The sequence below is a fragment of the Perna viridis genome, chromosome 12 (assembly GCF_037379345.1).
Source record: "Perna viridis isolate PV_CMFRI_1.1 ecotype Kerala chromosome 12, ASM3737934v1, whole genome shotgun sequence".
NCBI lineage: Eukaryota > Metazoa > Mollusca > Bivalvia > Mytilida > Mytilidae > Perna > Perna viridis.
Genome location: NC_142456.1, coordinates 16278642 through 16300402, shown reverse-complemented (window position 1 = coordinate 16300402; position 21761 = coordinate 16278642). Strand labels below are relative to the sequence as shown.

Genomic DNA, 21761 nt, shown 5'->3' with positions numbered 1-21761 from the left:
TTCAATGAAGAATGTACCAAAACCGATTTCCACATGCTGGTCTGCGACCTTACAAAAGAGGCTGCTGCCACCTTGTGGTGCTTTGTAACAACATACATTTTTATGTAGTTAAAGCAAACGTTTAAAGATATTTACTCCTACGGTTGTTTTTCAACTTTTTCAACAATCCTTTAACTAGCTGTTTTTGAAAGAATCGTGCAAAATCTGAAAAATGTGACACACACCCCCAAAAAAGGCTACATATTTTTATCTTTGTAATTAAGTTGTTTTATGGGTCTATGCTATGAAATGTGTAATTACTTATTCAATCTGCCTGTTATTAGGAGATAATCAACATTCAAAATTCAATAGATTCTACTGTATTTGGGTGTCGTTTACAGAGTTACCTCCATTAATTTTGGAACTAAAGTGTATTCTATGTAATTTTTATCTCCTAAGAACACGGGTAATATGAAAAAACTGAATGTTAATCTCTGTTTACTACGGCAATTCAAACAAAATAAAAATAGGTAGGCTTTTTACCCATGAATCACATTTTGCATGATTCTTATCTGGAGTGATATTTAAATATTTAGGTATATATTGCCATTTTAAATTTTTTTTTTTCACTTTAAACTAACATTTTAAACTAAAATTCTAAATTATGATCAATTTAAAAGCAAGATATAATTAACAACCAGTCAAACAATATTCTTTATTTGAAATATTTGTATCTCATATAAAAGCTAAATATTGACGTCATGTTAAATGCTACGAACTGAATACCAATTATGGTAAGAGCAAATGTATTCATTTTTTTTAAACGAATGTTATATCATTTTTTTTTAAATTTAAGTAGTTCTGCAATACTTATGGTTTACCTGCAACTCGCTCTTACGTTTCTCTTGAACTTAAATAGTTCATACTTTTGAACAAGAACAATAAGCCACTGCGGCACAAGTTTACATTTTATAAGTAAATAATCAGAAATTTGGCCAAAAATATTTTGGAAATCAGACAATCAGACGATATCTTCAATTACATAAATCGCAATGCAATGGAACGACCTTTATGTTGTCAAATTTGTTCAGATCATTATCTATGGAAGTATATGTTGTTACGGAAAGAAAGGTGAGTTCATAAAAAAATTTTCGATAATTGATGGTATTCTTGACATAGATATACTCCACAAAAAATGTTAAGGGTCACTTAGTCTTTTTCCTAATATTCAAAATTTGGATTTCCACCATTACGACAGTGATTTTAAACGTTATTAAACTGTCATTTGTTTTTTTTAAACGTTAATAAAGTGTAATTTGTTTTGAGAAGATTGTTTTTATTATTATAGTGATTAATTTGTAGATTTTTTTACATATATGCTGATAATGATCAAATTAAATTTATTGAATTTTCTATAGTGGTTCTTAACTTTTTTTGTGGAGTATACATCTGTATCAGAAGTGATGAATCCGTTCAAAGCAGGAATAAATCAAGATAATACAACTAGCATGGATACAAACACACTTTGTAGATAAAAACACAAACATGAAATAACATCCACAAAACATAAAATCACAGTTAAATTATACAAATCAGATATTGCATTGTCAATTGTGACATGAAAGACATATTGTGCAATATAGACAATCTATATCAGGATTCACGTTCTATTTTGTCTACTGCAAACTGGTATTTCAACATATTTTATTTACTAAAAGTATTCTAAAGAAAAAGAAAACTGATATTATTGTCTATAATTCGGGATAAAAGAATTCTCTAAATTATTTTTTTTGTAGTTTCCTAACAATAAAAGAACTAACAAGTATAAATATATAGAAAATAATAGCTGACAGTTATTACATCGTTTCCTTCAACACAGACAAAAATAGCTCAATAAAAATGCATGCAACACAATAAAGACCACATAAAACAAAATTAAATTTGATAAAATTACATTGACAAATGGTCAAAATACATATTGATCAATCATTTATACTGTCAACATTCGCACATTAACTATATGAAATTTTTAAAAAGATGCATTATGTTCTGTACTTCTAACTTTCAACATTATCCTGTAGCGGAATGCTCAGATGAAATACCGTGAACTTTTGCAGAGGTTCTATAATATAGCATTACGCAAAAAACATAGAATTTGCTAAATAAACAGATATACTAATAATTGCAACAATTACATGTCTAAAGTTAATGTTAATTAGCACATTTCATCATCGCCGACCAATGATTATTTTTTCTAAAGCCATGAACGGTGCCTCGAAAGCAATGGAGATCACAAACGCTACCATAAATGTGAAACATGTATGTCCAAGGAATAAATAGATCTGAAAGCAATTAAAAAGAAATTAATTTCAAATAGTAGTTATACACATTAATAATAATACTTGTTAAATTGTTTTATTTGTTTTGAATACTGATTTTACCATCTTTGTTCTGTGATACGTTTGTGCTGCCTATTTGTATTCCAGGATATCAAGGGGGAGGGGGGGGGGGGCAAATAGGTGATCGTGAACGAGACGGGTCCTATGATATCGGCGATACAGAGTAAATTTTATCCCAAAGGAGTTTTTGTTTAAATGTTATTTTGAATATATCATAATGTCAGAAAGAACCAAAATTTGTCTGTATCAAATTGAAATGCCGCTACAAAATCAACTAAATTATGAGAAGAACATAGACATTTCCTTTAGTTTAAATTTTGTAGTGCATTCTATGTAATTTATCTCATTCTAACCATTTCAATAAATAATAAACTAAATTCCTTTTTTTCTTGAAAATATGAATTTGTGATCTCAAATGGAAGAAAAATGTTGAAAATTTAGCACGAGCCATCCACTACCAGGGACAGCCCTGAATCGTAATGAAAAGTGAAGCGCATTAAATAACTTGTACCAAGGCATTGCGTCTGTTTAAAACTTCAGAATTTTGCCTTAATATTAAAGTTTTACACTTTGACTTCTTTTATGGGCTCCTTCTTTTTTTGCCTATCAGTTCGGTACTTTTATTTTATCCTTTATTTTATTAAAGCAGCTTTGAACTTGTGCGATTAGTATGAAATATTTCATGTTGAATGCTAGACGGTTTATGTCCTTTGGATTTTAGACATTGTTTTTGTAAACCTTTTTCTGTAATAAATATTTTGGGTGGAGGGGACTATAACTTATCAAAATCAAGTCGGTTATATTTGCAGTTATACAAAATTCAAAAGCATGAAAACACCGACGCTTTATTTCATGTATTGCACTTGGTAGAACCTATCAGTGCTGAATTTTATTTTCTATGGCGATATTGATGGTTGTGAGTAATTCTTTTATACAACTTATTTATTGATTTAGATCTTCCTACATTTCGATTTTTATAATGCTGGTAAGAAGTTACTTCTTAAAACTCGTGTACAGAATACCGGATTTTGCAGTATCAACATGAGTGTTGAAAAGTGTTATTAGTAAAAAAAGCATGTTATCAATGTACTTACAATTTCATAGTCACTAATGTAAACCAAAGCCCTCTTTGAATACACATGTATCATCATCATAACAGGATGCACCAAGTAAGCAGCGTATGAAAGTCTAGAAAGAGGTACAAGCCCTTTCCAGGACAATATACTGTTTACGGCTCCTTAAAAAACAAACATAAAGTTGTGAACACGAAGATTATAAAATTAGTTATTAAAAACGTTGCGCTCTTTAACGAGCCTTTAACATGACATTAACTAAAATTATTCTATATAGAGTTGGATCTAAAGTAAAAAAGTAATTAGTGCAAGTGTCTGTAAAAATCAGGCAAAATGGGAAAATTCAGAAACATGCATGTCAAAACCCCACCGATCTGACAATGTAACATCTCTTACAAGTACCTGTATGAGATAAACTTCCCATTTTATGGAGTATGGGGCATGAGGACTGGGGAATGGGGATGGGGCAATGGGGAATGGGACAATGGGGCATGGGGAATTGGGGAAGGGGCATAGGGCAATGGGGAATGTGGCATTGGGAATAGGGTAAATGAATAGGGCAATGGGAATAATTTTGATTGGTCAATCAAACAAATTGCTCTGCCTTTTTCCGCTAGTAACGTACCTACCATAATTCTATGACAGCAATTAGAATAATTTTTAAACAAGATTGTTTTAGAGTATTTTTTTAATTATTAAAGGTGTTGCAGTTCATTATTCATTGACATTTGTTTAAATATTAACCAGAAGTACAGAAGTACAATAGTTAATTTCTGGTCGTCATAGATTGAAAATGTCCGCGCTCACATGATTTCTAAACGTAATTCATTTTGGAAAATTTATACTGAAATAATTTTGTGTCGGAGACACTCGTATAATTTTAATATTGAGAAATTAAACACATTCAGCAATAATAACAAAATCTTGTGAGAACAAATAAAATACTGATTCCTTTTCAATTGGCAGAAATATTTCATTCGTCGCAACCTCGAAAAGGATAATAATATTGCCATTTTTAATATTTCATATAAGAACCTTAGACCGCTATTGAAATTAAAACTGTTCGCATCCTTACAATCTGCAGAAATATGTCATTTTTGCGTACTTTAACTGAAATCAATATGTCACAGCCAAACATATGATGCTTATTTTGACAATTTTAAGTTTTAAACAATATAATACCATAAAGGTAATGTCAAGTGTTCGCACTCATTTTATTTTCAAAAAATATCTCATTTTCAAGAATTTGGTCTGCAATGTATGCGTCACAGCCAACATAATGATATAGACAATTTTAACATTTTTACAGTAATTTTAGAATAATAGGTATATTAAAAGTGTTCGTACACATACACTGTGCAAAAGATATGTCATTTTGAAGATTTTTGACTAAAATATGAGTGTCGCAACCACCAACTGGATACTAATATTGCCAATTATAATATTTTAACAATAATTTGGGACCATTATTGAAATTAAAATTGTTCGCACCATTACAATCCACAGAAATATGTCATTCTTGAGAACTTTGATTGAAATTAATGTGTCACAGCCACAAACATGTTAATGTTTTTGACAATTGTGACTTTTTAAACAATAATATAAGACCATATAGAATATTTTAAGTGGTCGCATTCATTTAATTCGCAAAAATATCTCATTTTCAAGAATTTGGTTTGAAATATATGTATAACAACAATCAACAAAAATCTTATCTCGACAATTTAACATTTTTAATAAAAATTTTAGAAATCAAATTCATTCACAATTTATACATATATCTATAGTTTTAAGAATATTTTGCATGATTATTTCTTATGCAGCCCGGAGTGGCGATAATTTATGTATACAATGCAAATATCGCGTGATTTCGGTAATTCTCGAACTCGCCGACGAGATTCTAAAATCAATATTGATTGCACAAAACTTTCTACATCCTAATGCATTATATGTGTTTGATAAAACATTTACTTTACTTTTTCTTCACGGAATGGAAAATGGCATTTGACAAAGGAAATTAAGTCGATGCAATGGGGCTATAGGAAATAGGGTAATGGGAGAATGGAGCAATGGGGGATGGGCTATGGGGAATGGGGCATGCGGCAATGAGGAATGGGTTATGGGGCAATGGGGAATGGGGGATGGGGCAATGGGGTATAGGGCAAGTGGGAAGTTTATCCCATACAGGGACTGTAAGGATACTTATTCTATTTGAAAAGACCATTATTTGATCTCTGCATCACTGATTTTGCACAGAAATTTTTCAATAGAATCTTAGAAAAATGAAGTTTTTGATAGAGTTATCTGCCTTTGAAATGTTCATTTTCAGTGCATTTCAATGAAATTGTAATTCAATGGTCCAGCATGATATGGCAAATCTTGTATGTTTTCCTTCATTCTGATGGTGCAAATAGTCTAATTACACTATCAAAATGATGTTTTTTTTTCATACCATGTTTTTCACCTTTTGCCTGATTCTTACCGGGACTGACGCTTAATTCAGGCATAGAATAACAAACACGAAAGCTTAGTGTAGAAATACATACATTTGTTTGTAAAAGTAGAATGAATTGAAGACTGGAACTGTACAAAAGAACGGTAAGGGTGTTCGATTGCTTATTCTTTTTTTATTTCTTTCATTTTTAACGAGTTTTTAAAAGCATGAATTTCAAATGTATTAAGCCTTTGAAAAAACATACCACCATTTCCATTATGACAAGCAAATATAACCCATGCAACACAGGCAGCCCATAGAGGTCTTCCAAAAGATTCATATGCCGCTCGAAAATATCGTGACCATTCGGTACCTCCTTCCTTGTTTTCCGAATATGTACCGTACACTAAAGCAAGACCCATAGCAGTGGCCACCATCCAACCAAGGAGTGCAAAAACCTAAAAAAAGATGGATTAACCATTTAGTGTACTTCTTATCTTTTGCTTTTCATTAGTTTTCATTAGTGAAATATGTCTTAACAATGGCCCTCATGGAAGTAAAATTTGTTCGTTTTAAACAGATGGTCGGTTTACCAAGGTTAAAAATACATTTAAATTGATGTAAAGGAACGTTAAAAAGTGTCTGATTTAGACATATTTCGGAGATAGGTTTAACTGTAACTGTAATGTTTGGAAATAAAGTTGATTCCTCAAAACTATTTGGTAACAAAATGGCAATAGAATGCACACTTAAAGTAATAAGGCTAAATCCGGATATCCTTAGTTTATATAAGAAAGGTTAACGTTTGACATTCACACTCACCAATGCATGTATAATATACATTACCCACATATCAAAAAACGTCCTTAGTTTATATTAGAAAAGTCACGTTTGACATTGACACTCATCAATGCATGGTAAAATTTAAATCAAAATTATTATAAACAAGATGTAATTGTTGGAATTTAAGATGATTTAAGACGATTAATGTATACCATATCAATTGTATTAAACACATCTGTTGTAAAATGATTTGAAATTTAACTGAGAAAAGAATTTGATAAAATAAGAAATTTTCTTTGTAAACATTCCATACTCACCCTTCTCAGTGGCTTTTTAGGTCGTTTGTACAATATGACACCAAGTAACAATCCAACACAGTACGCAGCCACTCTACACCATGGTGTAATGTACACGTTGTTCCAATAGCCACCGCCGTCTTTCTTTGTCCTATGATGAGTATATACAAAATATGTAACATATAAACTTTGTTATGGTGTATAGTTTTGTTCGAAAGATTTATCAACACAAATTCGTCGTAATGAAAACAACGTTCTCCTTTAAAAAAAAAATTGCATATAAGTTGTTCATTTAGTAAAGTGCAAACTACAAATTGTAGTAAACATGCAAACCAAACAATACATAAATAGTCTTTTTCAAGTGTTTTTTCTTGTTGTTTTGGGAGGTGTTATCTTTTTAGAAATAAATTACTAAAAGGTTATTTTTGGGGTCAGATTTGACGTTTAAGGATGCTAGACCAATAACATGTAAGTGTAAAAAAGATTACGATTTTAATAAATGTTTTACTTACGTGAAGAAACTTCCGTTCCAGATCTGTTCTTCATAATAACCAGATGCAATACCTCCACACATCAATAATACAACCAAGATAACTCCAACTTTTATTGATCTAAAAAGCGAAGAACTGAAGTAAAGTAATAGACACATAGATAAAGGTCATGTGATACAAGTCTTTGTCTATAATGGATAGAGCTGTTTGACTTTGATGGCCATGCACAACTATTATTTAGCTATGTTTTAAAAAAAGAATGATTAACTTAATTTCACTTATTTACTGCATATATATATATATATATATATATATATATATATATATATATATATATATATATATATATGAAAATTTTTTTAAACGTCTTATTTACATTCTTCATCTTTTAACATTATGACAAAAATAATGCCTAAGTCAGTTTATTGTTTAATATATATTTTACTTACAATGCCAAGAAAAACAGGAAAAATAATGACACAGCATAGAACTGCATATCGTTTGCTAAGAACCATGACCATGCCATACACTGAAATGAAGAAAATAAATTTCACAATTCAATACACAAGTACTTAAGGAGGTAGACCTAGGGTAAGGGACACAACTCTTAAAAACCAATGGAACATTTGTGTTCAGCATTTTACATCAATCTTATGTAAGCATCTAATTAACTTCTATTCATTTTATTTTGTTTCAAACGAATGTTTCTAACGAAAGCTTGAGAGGCTTTTGGTGAAATAATCGATTTTGGTGAAATTGAATACAATACAAACCTATTACTGATTTCATGAGTTATGTCCCTTACCCTAGGTCTACCCCTTAACTGGGTTATCACGCAGATATTTCATTACCAAGAGAACAGAACATATCTTATAGCTGTCATCATACAGGCAAAAATCGTAGTGTAATATATAGTTTAATCGTTCAGGTCTTTACTTACATCAGAGGACTATACTATAACGTTTTTTTTGCAAAATTATTAATAAGCCACCATATTCCCTGTTAATGCACAATGAATTTTGTTTTAACATACATTTACTACTAAATTTATTCCTCTTTTACTAAGAGCATTCTTCTTCAACTCGGCGTGTATTTCTAGAAATGCAGAGAACGCTTACCCAACCGGTGCACCAGGTCCATGCTTCCACTTTTTAGTGGAGTTCGAGTTGCTCATTTGCTTTTGTTACTTTGTATGTATGATATTAGTTACTTCGTGTTCTTTGTCGTGTATGTCTGTTTTCCATGTCTTGTCTTTGTCTCTGGATTGTATTGTTTTGATTACCGCTATAACCTTGGTTTTCTTGATTATTTTTTCTTTGCATCGGCCTCTGTTACGTGCTCGATCTTTAAATTTGTATGATCCACAGTAGTTTACTAGTCAATCTTCTATGTTGTGGCGTATTGAAATAAGGGGCATGAAATCGAAGTGTAACTGGGCAAAAACAAAAGAACGTTTTTATAGTGCAGGTGGATTAGAAGTGGTCCAAAGGGGTTGGTAGCTGATTCAATTGGGAATGTAAATGGGTGTTGTATTGACCATGTGAAATCTGATTTATTGATGGGTTAACGCTATATGAGATTGTACACATAATGGATATTGGTCAACGTATTAAGTGTAAGTGCAAATTGGGAAAAATCAAAAATATGCATATGAAAACACCACCAATCCGACAATGTTATATTACTCAAGGATATCTTCTCTGTTCTCTGTTGTAAGACCACTATTTGATCTCTGCATCACTGGCAAATGTTTCAATATACTGTGAGAATTCGTTTTCATTGCATTTCAATGAAAATGGAACTCAGTTGGCCAGCATGATATAGAAAATCTTGTCTGTTTTCCTTTTCTTGATTCTTATGGTGAAAATAGTCAAGTTAAACTATCAAAATGGTTGTTTTTTCAAACCATGTTTCACCGACTGCCTGATTCTTACATACACTGACACTTAATATTCAGTAACAAACGAAACTTACTTGGTTATCAACATTAACGAGATTGTTGACGTATAGTAGGTTTGTCCACCAGTTTATTTTACAATCATCAGCTGATTTGACGGCTTCCGGCCAGAGAGGACCGTCTCCAAAATACTTCATCAGGCAGGAGTAAATCATGATGACTATCATATACATCGGGGTTAATCTGAAAACGAAAGTATATTGGCATGAATTTAATGTAGAATTATGCAAATTCAGCCAAAAAGAACTTTGGTATTCTTTATTATACGGCGCCCGATTGTTTCGTTGGTTGTATGTCTATCTAGATTAATTGATATCTCATTAACGTTTCATTAAGCCTCTATATTTCACTATCGCAAGTTCAATAACATGGTTGCTACATTCATAATTTATTTGGTTATTTGTTTTGTCTTCATCCATTATTATACATATTTCTGTATTTAAGACGGGTAGTTTGGCATACTATGAAACCTGGACTTAGCAACGCTTCAATTTAGAATGCCTGGTCAAACTTGGCAAATCAAGCGATGTTTGACATGAAGCATACAGTTGAGAAAACCACCAACTGTCAATTATTGTTTTTGGTATTCGCCTTGAAGGTAAAACTGCATTTGCCTATGGCGCTATTGCATATGGCCATTAGCTAGTTTAATAACTGCATTATCTACATTTTATACTGAACGAGTTTCGTTTTGTGATAGTTGAATAGTATGTTTTTTTTTATTTCCTGGTTTATTTTATTTAATGATAATCTAATTTTTTTTTACATTCTTAAAATCGAAAAAAAATGAGTTGGACTACTACATCCTTACCTCCAGATTCTGTGAAAGTAATAGTTGAAGGTGTAGGATGCAGTTTTACCACAGTTGAAATGTTTTGTAAGTTTCTCAACCTGTTTTATTTGTAAGTAAGCCAGCAACATTCCGCTACAAAGAAAAAAATTCGAAACAATTCTTAATATTCAGTTAAGATTCCCTAAAATGACTATAAGTACGCCATTAGATTTTACATTATAGAAAGTATCTGACTTATGGTAATATAAGTTACTTTATTTAAACACATAAAAGAACAGAATTCCAATGTGCGCCGCAAAAAAGTGCGGAAAACTTAAAATTTACTTAAATTTTCACTGAAAAGGCCAAGGGCCATGAATTCCGTAAACATCAATCAACCATAACCAAAGTCGAACTCAAATCTGTAACTTATTGAGTTAACATATCAAGACTACATACATTTTGTACATAAGATAAAATCAATTGGTAAAAACATTACAAAAAAGCGCGGAAAACTGTAAATTTACTGAAATTTCTAATTCCAAGGGCCATAACTTCTGTAAAATTCATTCAACCGCAACCAATGTCGAACTTAATCTGTAACTCTTCATAATAAGGCCACAAACCAAAAACAACTTATTTGGTAAAAGCATAACAAAAAAGTACGGAAAACGCGGACGGACGGATGGACGGACGCCTGGCATTTCAATGTCCCCTAGCGACGTCGCAAGGGACAAAATACAATAATACCTAACTTATTTCTATTTTAATGACAACATTGGTTTGTAGTTCATGGTTTCTTTTCTCTCATTTTTGCTATTTATACATATTTTTACACCTGTATCGTTACGATGTATCCATCTGCACTACTAAAACTGTTTTGTTAAACGTGTGATAGTTTTCCTTTCCTCTTCCGTCTACCCCAGACTTGGCGGGGGTTTCTATAAAGCAGAGGAAGCTTACCCTACTAGGGGACCGGGTCGATGCTCACAGTTTTTGGTAGAGGTCGTGCTAATTTACCGTTGTTGCTTTGTCCGTATTACTTTATGCTACTTGATGTGTGTGTGTGTTTTCTATGTCTCGTTTTTGTCCCAGGATTACATTTTTTTTATTTCCGCTAGAATCTTGGTTTCCTTGATTATTATTTAATAATCTTGTTATTATAATTTTTCACTTTGACACATTTGTTAAAATTGTTACTAATACTTAAAGTTTCCATGAATCTGGTTCTTATGCCTTTAAGACTAAGTCCAGCTTTGCTCACGATGTTTTTGTCACAGTTCCTTCTTGTTTGAACCTTTGGTATAGTTAAAGAGTAACGTTTAAGAACATTTATTTGTCTGGAGGGTATTTATGTCAACAAAAGTCTAAAGGCGTACCTTATCATGTAAAACGTATCGACAGCAAAACCTCCTGCAATTACGGCTTGGAATGTGAATCGTTTCATCATTTCTGAAGCTTCTACTATGTTTTCTATGTAAGATAAAATAAAAGACAAATTGTTTTGCTGCACAAAGTTGATTCTGCATTACAAAACAGGACAAGAATAAATAGACGTCTGGTTTAGATTTCACTAAAGGAAAAAATGGGTAAAAAGAAAGCTTAGTTCATTTTGTTTTTATATCTATTTTAAATAAACGGTAACGGAAATATTTTTTTAAAGGTACTCAACTTCAAAATGATAGATGAGTGGCATTTCATAAAAAAAATACCAATGAATATGCAAAATTAGGCTGTAAAATATGATAGGTAGGGTTGCATAACAGAGAAGGTTTTTTTTCTATGGCCTTACAAAAAAAGCTATCAAGAAACAGAAGGGGACAAAAAGGATTTTTCTATATACTATATAAAAGAGTAATCAAGAGAACCAAGGTTATAGCGGTAATCAAAAAGTAATCAAGGGAACCAAGGTTACAGCGGTAATCAAAGAGTAATCAAGGGAACCAAGGTTATAGCGGTAATCAAAGAGTAATCAAAGGAACCAAGGTTATAGCGGTAATCAAAGAGTAATCAAGGGAACCAAGGTTATAGCGGTAATCAAAGTATGTAATCCTGGTACAAAGACCAGACATGGAAAACAGACATACACAACAAAGAATATAAAGGAATTAAAATCATACATACAAAGTAACAAAAGTAAATGAGCAACTCGGACTCCACTAAAAACTGGGAGCATGGACCAGGTGCACCGGTAGGGTAAGCGTCCTCTACTCTTCTAGAAACACCCACCGAGTTGCTCATAAAAAAATCACTGTCTTAACTTTAGTTGTTTATACATCATATTTGTTATTGTTTAAAATCCAGATAAACATTTGGACTTTAAATGTACAGAGAAAGATTTAGAAAGAAGCTTGCATTTCCAAAAGATATTGAATTCATAGAGGGAAAGAGGAAACATATTGAAAATTATAACCTGTTGTCCATAGAGATGGAATAGACACGATTCCATAGTTAAAAGTATGACCTAAGATGACCCAGGTCAAGCTAAAAAATCTGATCCCGTGAATACAGTTTATTGAATTCCCTCCAGTTTTTCCAGTCAAAATTCTCTCGGCGTTCAGTTGTACTGCGAAAGCTTTCAAAATGCGAATAAAAACACCTGAAACGATAAGCAGAAGTCAGGAGGTCTTGCGAATTAGATGCATGCACATTATACTTACTCAAATATTTGGTTTTTGTTTTTGTTTTTGTTTTTGTTTTTTGTCAAACACGGTATAAACCTTAAAGGCTTAGTTCTTTTCACACACAGGTGATAAAATTTTGCAATTGCTTACAGTATATATCAGTTTGTTAATCCCTATTTGTTGACAACAATGCAAAACAGAGCAAATTTGAAAGGACAATGATAGCTGCTAAGTCATGTATGGTTTACCCATAGCAACCAATACTCCGATTCAGGTCCGTATTTTTCAATAAATGTGTATGCTGTTTATTAACCAAATCAAGTCGTACTTTCTGGTTTCTTCCTCTCTCCCTGCTCCTTGCGTTGACTAGGCTTTTCTAGTTGATGAAAGGACTGCTTCCCGTTGCTCATACCGCCATTTGTCGTAGAACCATTGGTTAGAGAACCATTACTCGTAACCATAGAAACCTCGACGTGAGGCATGTACCCTTTAGGCAATTCCGGTTGCTTGGATAAATCTATTTTAGTATCGTTTTCGTCATGGCTGTATTGTTGGTTGGTGTAAGTATATTTCTCCTTTGATTCGATTTGGGTTAACTCGTAAATTTTTGTCAGACTCATCATTCTCTTAACCATGACGAAACCACTTCCTGCTACAATAAGTGCAGCGAATAAGGAAAGGATCGCACTGAAAAAAAATGTCGGCTGATAACGTTTTTGTTAGCTAATTAAGTTTTTCAATTCAATTACCCTCAAAGCTTATACGGAAAGATTTAGTTCAAACTTTCCAATTCCAATTACTTATTCTTTTAGCCACAGACTCAACGTTAAATCTGACTCATTTGGTAGAACCTCTGGTGATGGATTTGACTCGTATTTCGATGGTTTTGGTTTTGAGTGCTTCTTGTATACATTGTCCCAGTTATACAGGTTTTAATTTTTTTAAACTTTTTTTTATATAAAAACTAACTGATCACCACGTTAGCCATGCTCATAAAGATACCCCTACTCCCTAAACCTCCAGAAACCACATGTTTAAATATACAAAAGGTCGTTTAAATTTGGTTTCTCGGGTCTGAAATCGAATTCTACAATATGGCAAAAATATAAGAGACTTCTTTCAAAATATTTAGAGTATGTGACTAATAGTTGAAGAGATTCGTAATGAGTAATGTGTGGATGACCGAACGAGCAGATTGATAGATAGAAAGATCACTAAATAATATAAAATCAATAATATCTATGTACGCCTGCTTTCAAAGCACGGGTATAATTAAATACTAGGATATATACTGTTATATCTATTATTTCAGACTACGTACATTGCAGCCACAGCGGAGTCATCTTCTGTGATTGGTGGATTATCGAAGCAGTAAACATAGACATCATTGAACGTAGACGTTATGTTTCTTATGGTTTCTGTAAAATAAATCAGAAGTTTCTAAATTTATTGAAAGGGTAATCAAGGGAACCAAGGTTCTAGCAGTCATCAAAAGAATGTAATCCAGGACAAAGACAAGACATACACAACAAAGAACATTAAGTAACTAAAATCATACATACAAAGTAACAAAAGGAAATGGGCAACTCGGACTCCACTAAAACCTGGGAGCAAGGACCAGGTGCACCGGTAGAGTAAAATACTTTCATCAATACAGTGGTAAAACTTTTTCTAGAAGAAAATTTTCAAGTAGGTAATTGTCACTATTGGATCAAAGAAACTTTTTTTACTTGTTACAAAAAAGTTCGTTGATTATGTGGTAAAAAGTGAAATCATTAGTCAGTACTAAAATTAGTCAGCGCCCACTAATTTTTGTTTTTAATTTTTGATCAGCCAGTGCTTTTTTTTTAAAGATGCAGGGATGTAATAAAGATATAAGCGTTTCTTTGTACATGGACATTCTCCCTTGTATTGCATTCTTTTTTTCAAGCTACATTAAGTTTATGCTATGAAGACCTGCTGAACAGATGACGAGGCATAATTTAGTATTTGTTATCCAAACTTTGATATCAACATTAACACTTTATCTCACGTGTCAACTTCAAAAATCTTCATACTTGATATGCATTGACCTATTCGGTTAAACATTGGTAACCAATTGACCTTATCTGCTGGGTGATCTATTTTAAGTCACAAAATGATGAAACACATAACAGATATCTATATGCACTGTTTAATCGAGCTGAAATACTCCTATTTGTACAAGATATTAACATTCTTCTGATAACCCAATTTTAACAATTCATTATTTTCGTTTATTTTGACCTATAGGTCAAAATGTTATGTCAGTATTATGCATATGGTGTAAAAAAAAAACCCGAGGTCTTGTGACTGTTTCAAAATTATTACAAAGTTAAACGAAACAAGTGCATTAAGTGTAATTTCATATCACTGTCAGAAAATAAATGTTGTAACCATGACAAATAAAAAACCAAACACACAGATATCAAGTCATAGAGCAAGCAAATGAAACACATTTCAAGACAGTCGATAGCATGTGACAGTAATTTGTAAGAGATCACATAACTGATTCCAATAAACCAAACAAAATCTTCAAAACTATTTTTTTTTAAATTCACGCAAATCGTTTTGAGAAATAAATATCTATTGAATTAAAATGTATTTGTTATAAAAAGGAATGCAAGGTTTTGGCCAGAGGTTATGAAAGTTTTTAACTGGCGTAACTATTTACTATTTATTTTCAGAGACTACTATGTGCTTAAATTAAACCATACGTTAAATGTAATTTTCGATTTAGAATGCAAATAAAATTATGTTTCAGGTTGATATTTTTTTCAATTTCATTACGAACCTAATCTGAAAATGCCGTTTATGTCTCTTGAATGGCAGCTGTCTGGTACACATGCTCCCCAGGTTAGATGAACCGGCACACCTTTAGTATCCTAAAACATAAAAAACGTAACCGAACGAAACACTTTAATTTCTCTTGTATCGCACGATACATCACGGCAGTAGCAGCTCGTTCACCTGGAAAGCAGTTTATTTATGAAACATTTCAACCTGTATTTTATGGCATGAAACTAGGCACTTGTTATATTTGTAGAAGTTTATTTGTTTGTATTATTATTTTTTTTATTTTGCATTGTTTGTTTAAAAAATTTTCTGTTCGTTTTTGTGTAAATAATGTGAGTGCATGTCTTTTAGCCTTCCAATGAAAACAAACTTTTCAATTATAATTTTTTTCTATACTTTTTGAAATTTGTCTTGCTAACCTGATCATTTTTTAAGTCGTGTAACTATTTATAGTTATAAAATGGCTTTAATGACGAACTCCTGCTATTTCAGTTATACATGCAGATTGTTTTGCTCAATGTTTGCATAGGACCATGAAGATTATTTGAGATTTCCTAGTTGTAGTTTATACAAAATAATCATCTTTTCCCACCGTGAATAGTTGTTTGAAAGTTGAATCGTGGTATAAAATTTCATCGAAATTCATTTTAATAAATTTACTCTTGTTAACGAGCAGTGTTTATTTCCTCACCACTGACATTTTTTTTTTTTTAAAAAGTCTACAATTGAACTTACGATGGGAATTACGTTTGAGGGAATGGTCATCGAAACTCTGCAGTATCGGGTACTGAAGTCTGTCGGAGTATCTTTAGTTCTGTTTCCTAATATAACATCAGATGGTATGTGAGCCTTGATATCCATGCATTCGTCAAATGATCCAACCAGGTTTAACTGACCATGCATAACTCCTTCTCTTAGCTTGCCCATTGAGTCAAACACTGAAAATATAAATATTATTTGTTAAATTGTTAAAAGATGATGATAATAATGCCTCTTGGAGATGATATTAAATTTGTATTAAACAATACACTTGTTTTGGTCGTCCCCTCAAATTCAGATAATAATGGACATTTTTAGGAAAAAATATAATTTGATAAAAATGGAACAGAAAAGAAGTTTTCCTAACTAGCGTTGTTGTCGTTCTAGCATGATGCAATTGATGGTCATTATTTACTGCGTTAAGGTTACAAAACCAGTGTCACACAACAACAATTCAATGGCGAAATATATTCAAGACCGAAATGTTTTTTAGATAACGATACTTCGAGTAGGCTATCTGGTAGGTTATTTATTTCGTACTCATTGACATTCTGACTACAAGTATGAAGGAGAATAATCTAGTACTTGTTATTGTTCTTGGATTTAGTTTGAAATACAGTGTCACTTCAGCGGAAACAGATCTATCAGCTTTATTGAAACGTCTATGTAAGGAATGAATAACATTATCACGTTATTCATTACAGAGAAAGACGTTAGTTTTCTTTCATACTAACAACTACCGAAAAGTTTTCCAAACTTATTGGGCAGCATTCAAACCAAACGTAGTTTGACAACTAGATAACATCGCGTAACACCAAGAAAAAAAGTTCCAGGCAAAAGAACGATACATTGCAATTTCGGTTGTTAATAGAAGATGCTTTATTATTGTCAAAATGAGAGACACGTAATAGGGTATGTAAGTCTTGTCGCATGACTCCGTGATTTCATGAGAATGGGTCCTAATCTACCATTCAAATGCATTGAGATTTGTCATTTTCAGAGCAAAAGATTCAGTATGTAAAAGAAAAACATATCTTCGAGTAAAAATATCAATAAAAATGACAGATATCTATTTTCACATGATAAATGTGTTAAGAAAAAGCCAAAATTGAAGGTTTTGCATTGTAATACAGCATTTCGAGATCCCGGAAGTAAACAATAAAATGCAGACCGGTCTTCGGATTTCAATACGTTTTACAACAGAAATTCCGGTAAGGAAAATTAAATTAGAACGAGACTTGCAGACCCTATAAAGAGATGATCTTCTACGTCTTGTGTAAAAAACATCTTACGCAATCGTATGACAAGTTCATCAGATTGTCAAATATTCATTTTCTACATAATTAATGTCACCGTATAAAATAAATAATGGTATTTGAATACAGTATCTTAAAGAAGAGGTTTTACTATCAAAATATAATATATCCTGCAATTATTGTCTTCATACACAACTGTCAAATAAAAATGTGATGCATTTGTGTACATATACATGTAAGTAACGCCTATGATAACTATGAAGCCGGGGCATCGCCATGCATTCGGTGTAACAGTAAGATATAAACTGGGAAATTAGGGATACAGTACATTCAAACAAAATTCATATTTGAAACAATTTTATTTCCTTTTTACAGAATAAAAAAATGTTAAAGCATTATATATAAGTATTGAAAAACAAACTTTGTTTTACATCAGAAATGCCCGTACCAAGACAGGACCATTGCGGTGGTTTCCAACCTCCCGGTTTTCTCCATGCTATTGCCGTTTGCTATATGGGCTTTCCTTTTTACTGTTCCTTGTGGCTATCGCCTAGAATTTCTGTTATTAAATCTCCATTTATATTCGAAGTTATTGACTGTGTGTGTGTTTTAGATGTGTTAGAAATGAAGATCAATGTGATAGATCGACTGGAACTCAAAGTAGAACGACGCGATGAAGAAAATAAACGTTTAAAAGACGAAAACACTGATATTCAGAAGCAGTTGTGTAAAATGGCCGAGAGTTTAAAACAGAGGACCGTCCACCATCGGACGACAACAAAAACTAAGAATGCGAAGAGTAACTCCCCTGTTGATGTTTTTACCACGTCAAATAAACCGAAAGGTCAAGGTCCACAAAGACAACGAAACGGAGATGGAATAGAGAGGCGTCTACTTTTGGGTAGGAACTCGTGTTTTTATATTACGTATCAGTCTCTGTAACAATCAGACAGGAGGTGAATTATGCATGTCAAAAACCCACGAATTTTACTTTACTTCTTATTGAGAAGCAGTTGCAGACCATGTAATTAATCTGAGTTTGTCGTGTGGTGGTTGCTGCACTTTTGAGATAAAAAATATATAGATTTTGTATTGAATTGGCATTTTGCAAAAATTATCGTTCTTGATTTCGAAGGTATTGGTTGATTTTAGTGGGTTTTCTCAAAAGTACGAATCTAAATACAGAAAGGACTATTGCCACATAAATGTATAGCATATGTTCGGTTTTTTTTCTATGTGACATCCGTCACATAGAATATACGTATGCTCCGGTAAACAAATATATTTATACACAAAATATCAAGTCAATTTAAACTTACTAAGTGGTTCATGTTTGTTTTTATAATTCAATAATTAAATTTGTTGTTCTAAAAAAAAATTATCAAATAGTAATTTGTTTGATTTTATCTTTTAAAAGTAATCTCAAAGCTAAAAGTTGAGCAAATAACGAACAAAAAAGGTAAGGCATGACCAAGATACACTTCAGTAGCCATTGAATTCTAAAATGTTTATTTTCTGTCCCTTTCAGGAATAACAAGGCCCACAAGTTTGACCCCTATCGTCGCATTTCGAACACTTTTGTCTAAAACACTTACGCATACAGGAATTCATCAAACAATCGAGTACGATGCGGTTTCATTGAATATAGGCCATGCATATGATGCTAGACACGGCCATCGTACTGCTCCAGTAAAGGGCATTTATCTAGTCTCAGTAACAGCAGTCGCTGTCCCTGGTAAAAGACTTGTTCTTGACGTTGTTCTAAATTCCAATGTAGTTGTTATTATGGAAACCGGACAACACAGTTCTTATTCTGCTAATACAAAAACTTTCCCCCATACTTCTAGAAAAGGACGATATGGTTTGGGTGCGTGAGCGTGAAGGATATGAAGGAGATGCCTTAAGTGGTCACCACAATATGTTTTCTGCAGTGTTACTTACTCCAATGTAATAAAAATTTGTTTTAAATTATGTGTCGTATACATTGTATATGTAATGCATGCGTACTTAAGTATTAAATATCATGTAAAGGAAAATCAGTTGCATGCTCACTGACAACAGGAGGAGAATTATTTTGTTTATAATATAAATCTTGTCTTTCAATAAGCGAGACAAAAAGCCAATGCCATGCTGTCTTAAAAGTCTTTAACTTACACCAGCAACAGTGTTGAAAGACAGTTAATTCAATTTGGTTAACTCGTCAAATAGGTTTTCATTATATAAGAATCCTGTCGTTCCAAAGATAAAAATTCAGCGCCTTGCATGAAAACTTTACATTGTTGTTGTACTATTTGAACTAATAAAATATTATTTAGCACTCCAGCTAAGTATCATGCAAAATGTGATTCATGGGTAAAAAGCCTACATATTTTTATTTTTGATATTTTGTTTGAATTGCCATAGTAAACAGAAAGTCACGTTCAGTTGTTCATATTACCCGTGTTCTGAGGAGATAAAAATTATATAGAATGCACTGTATATTTGAAAATTAAGAGAGATAACTCTGTAAATGACACTCAAATACAATAGAATCTATTGGATTTTCAATGTTGATTATCTCCTAAGAGCAGGCAGATTTTAATGAATAATTACACATTTCATACTATTGACCCATAAAACAACTTCATTACAAAAATAAAAAAATATGTAGCCTTTTTTGGGGCGTATCACATTTTTCAGATTTTGCATGATTCTTACAAAGACAGCTACTTAAAATTGTATTGCATCACCTTTGTATTTATCTCATTAACTTATGTCTCAAATGTGCAAACAACACAAAACTAAACATACGTATTACGAAAATAACAATCATATAAAGAATGCATATGTTGGTATGATGTACACGTGATTAAATAGTAATCTCTAACCAGCATCATAAGAACAAAATACTTAGGAAGATCAATATTCTAAAATAAGTTTTTATGTTGGCTATTTTTATCAAGCTAAAACCTAGTGAACTAGTAATTGTTCCCGTGATAAAAATCAGCTGTTTAGGTGTACTTTTATTGGTCCAATGACCTTGGTTCCTTTGTAACAAAGGTATTCATGAAATGCTTCTATATTTAACACCTCCTATATAATGTTTGCTGATGTTCCTACATACATAAAATAGCTCTTATCAGAACAACAGGGTGAACCCATACTCAAGCTTGTATTTAAGAGGCTGTCTTTTTAAAAATCAGGCAAATTCTATAAGGGTGGCAAAACAAAATCTTTTTTTTAAATAACAATGGATAAATCATGATATTCCCAATAAAAGCCACCAAAATTTGCAAAAAAGTTATTTTCTTCTTTCATCGAATTTCAATGTTCTCCATATACTTTTTTCTCTTTGATCGTTGCAAAGTTTTTAGTGGAGTCCGAGTTGCTCATTTGCTTTTGTTACTTTGTATGTATGATTTTAGTTACTTTATGTTCTTTGTTGTGTATGGCTGTTTTCCATGTCTGGTCTTTGTACCTGGATTACATTCTTTTGATTACTGCTATAACCTTGGTTCCCTTGATTACTCTTTCATGTCTGGTCTTTGTCCCTGGATTACATTTTTTTTATTATCGCTATAACCTTGATTCCCTTGATTACTCTTTCATATCTGGTCTTTGTCCCTGGATTAGATTCTTTTGATTACCTCTATAACCTTGGTTCCCTTGATTACATTCTTTTGATTACCGCTGTAACCTTGGTTCCCTTGGTTACTCTTGCAGTAAATCAAAATCCAACATTTAGCTTTGGGAAAGGATGGAAATGTTTTGAAAACAAAATTTGAAATATGGCATTCAGTGCCTGGTTTTTGCATGGACCCCTCTTAAACAATGACCTTTTCTCTGTTGGGCCCTATTTAGTAAGTAAAAGGCTAGAACGATCATGGGCAACCCCTTTGGTATCTCGTGTTCTATTATTATTATTTGTTTGTAACTATAATTATTGTTATCTTTTTAATTCTTTTGCTTTCTGTCTTAGTTTTGTTTTTGATATTTTAACTGTTTCACGTAGAACTTAACAAAATTAATATTATATTTTATGGTGTTGTTGTCTACAAAATGGTACATATCTTGTATTGTTTCTTTTGTTGACTAGTATATTTTTTCAAGAAACTGAATTTTGTATTTTCTAATTACAATGCTAA

At 32.2% G+C, this 21761-nt stretch overlaps 2 protein-coding genes across 2 annotated transcripts in view; one reads left to right on the top strand and one right to left on the bottom strand.

Annotated features, from left to right (window-relative positions):
• Positions 1-680: 680 nt before the first annotated feature.
• The window catches only part of LOC148601450 (O-acyltransferase like protein-like), a 45378-nt gene continuing 24297 nt past the window's right edge, over positions 681-21761 (bottom strand). Inside the window, exons 2-15 of the mRNA XM_088555037.1 lie at positions 16358-16560; positions 15621-15711; positions 14130-14226; positions 13137-13495; positions 12598-12783; positions 11564-11657; positions 10224-10337; positions 9430-9595; positions 7905-7984; positions 7477-7575; positions 6986-7115; positions 6151-6343; positions 3473-3615; positions 681-2321 (exon numbers count right to left, since the gene is read on the bottom strand). Of these exons, the coding sequence (XP_088411163.1) occupies positions 2208-2321; positions 3473-3615; positions 6151-6343; positions 6986-7115; positions 7477-7575; positions 7905-7984; positions 9430-9595; positions 10224-10337; positions 11564-11657; positions 12598-12783; positions 13137-13495; positions 14130-14226; positions 15621-15711; positions 16358-16560 (2069 nt within the window). The 3' untranslated portion in view covers positions 681-2207. The remainder of the gene's footprint in view (positions 2322-3472; positions 3616-6150; positions 6344-6985; positions 7116-7476; positions 7576-7904; positions 7985-9429; positions 9596-10223; positions 10338-11563; positions 11658-12597; positions 12784-13136; positions 13496-14129; positions 14227-15620; positions 15712-16357; positions 16561-21761) is intronic.
• On the top strand, positions 18076-19526 carry LOC148601453 (uncharacterized). The gene is made up of 2 exons (XM_088556264.1): positions 18076-18538; positions 19166-19526. The coding sequence occupies exons 1-2, from the start codon at positions 18076-18078 to the stop codon at positions 19510-19512; spliced, it is 810 nt and encodes a 269-aa protein (XP_088412390.1). The 3' UTR covers positions 19513-19526.

Bases quoted from the DNA above. Each gene is read 5' to 3' on its own strand.
- LOC148601453 (XM_088556264.1), top strand. From the start codon at position 18,076: ATGCCCGTACCAAGACAGGACCATTGCGGTGGTTTCCAACCTCCCGGT. The intron at 18,539-19,165 runs GTAGGAACTCGT...TGTCCCTTTCAG, and splicing joins AGAGAGGCGTCTACTTTTGG to GAATAACAAGGCCCACAAGT.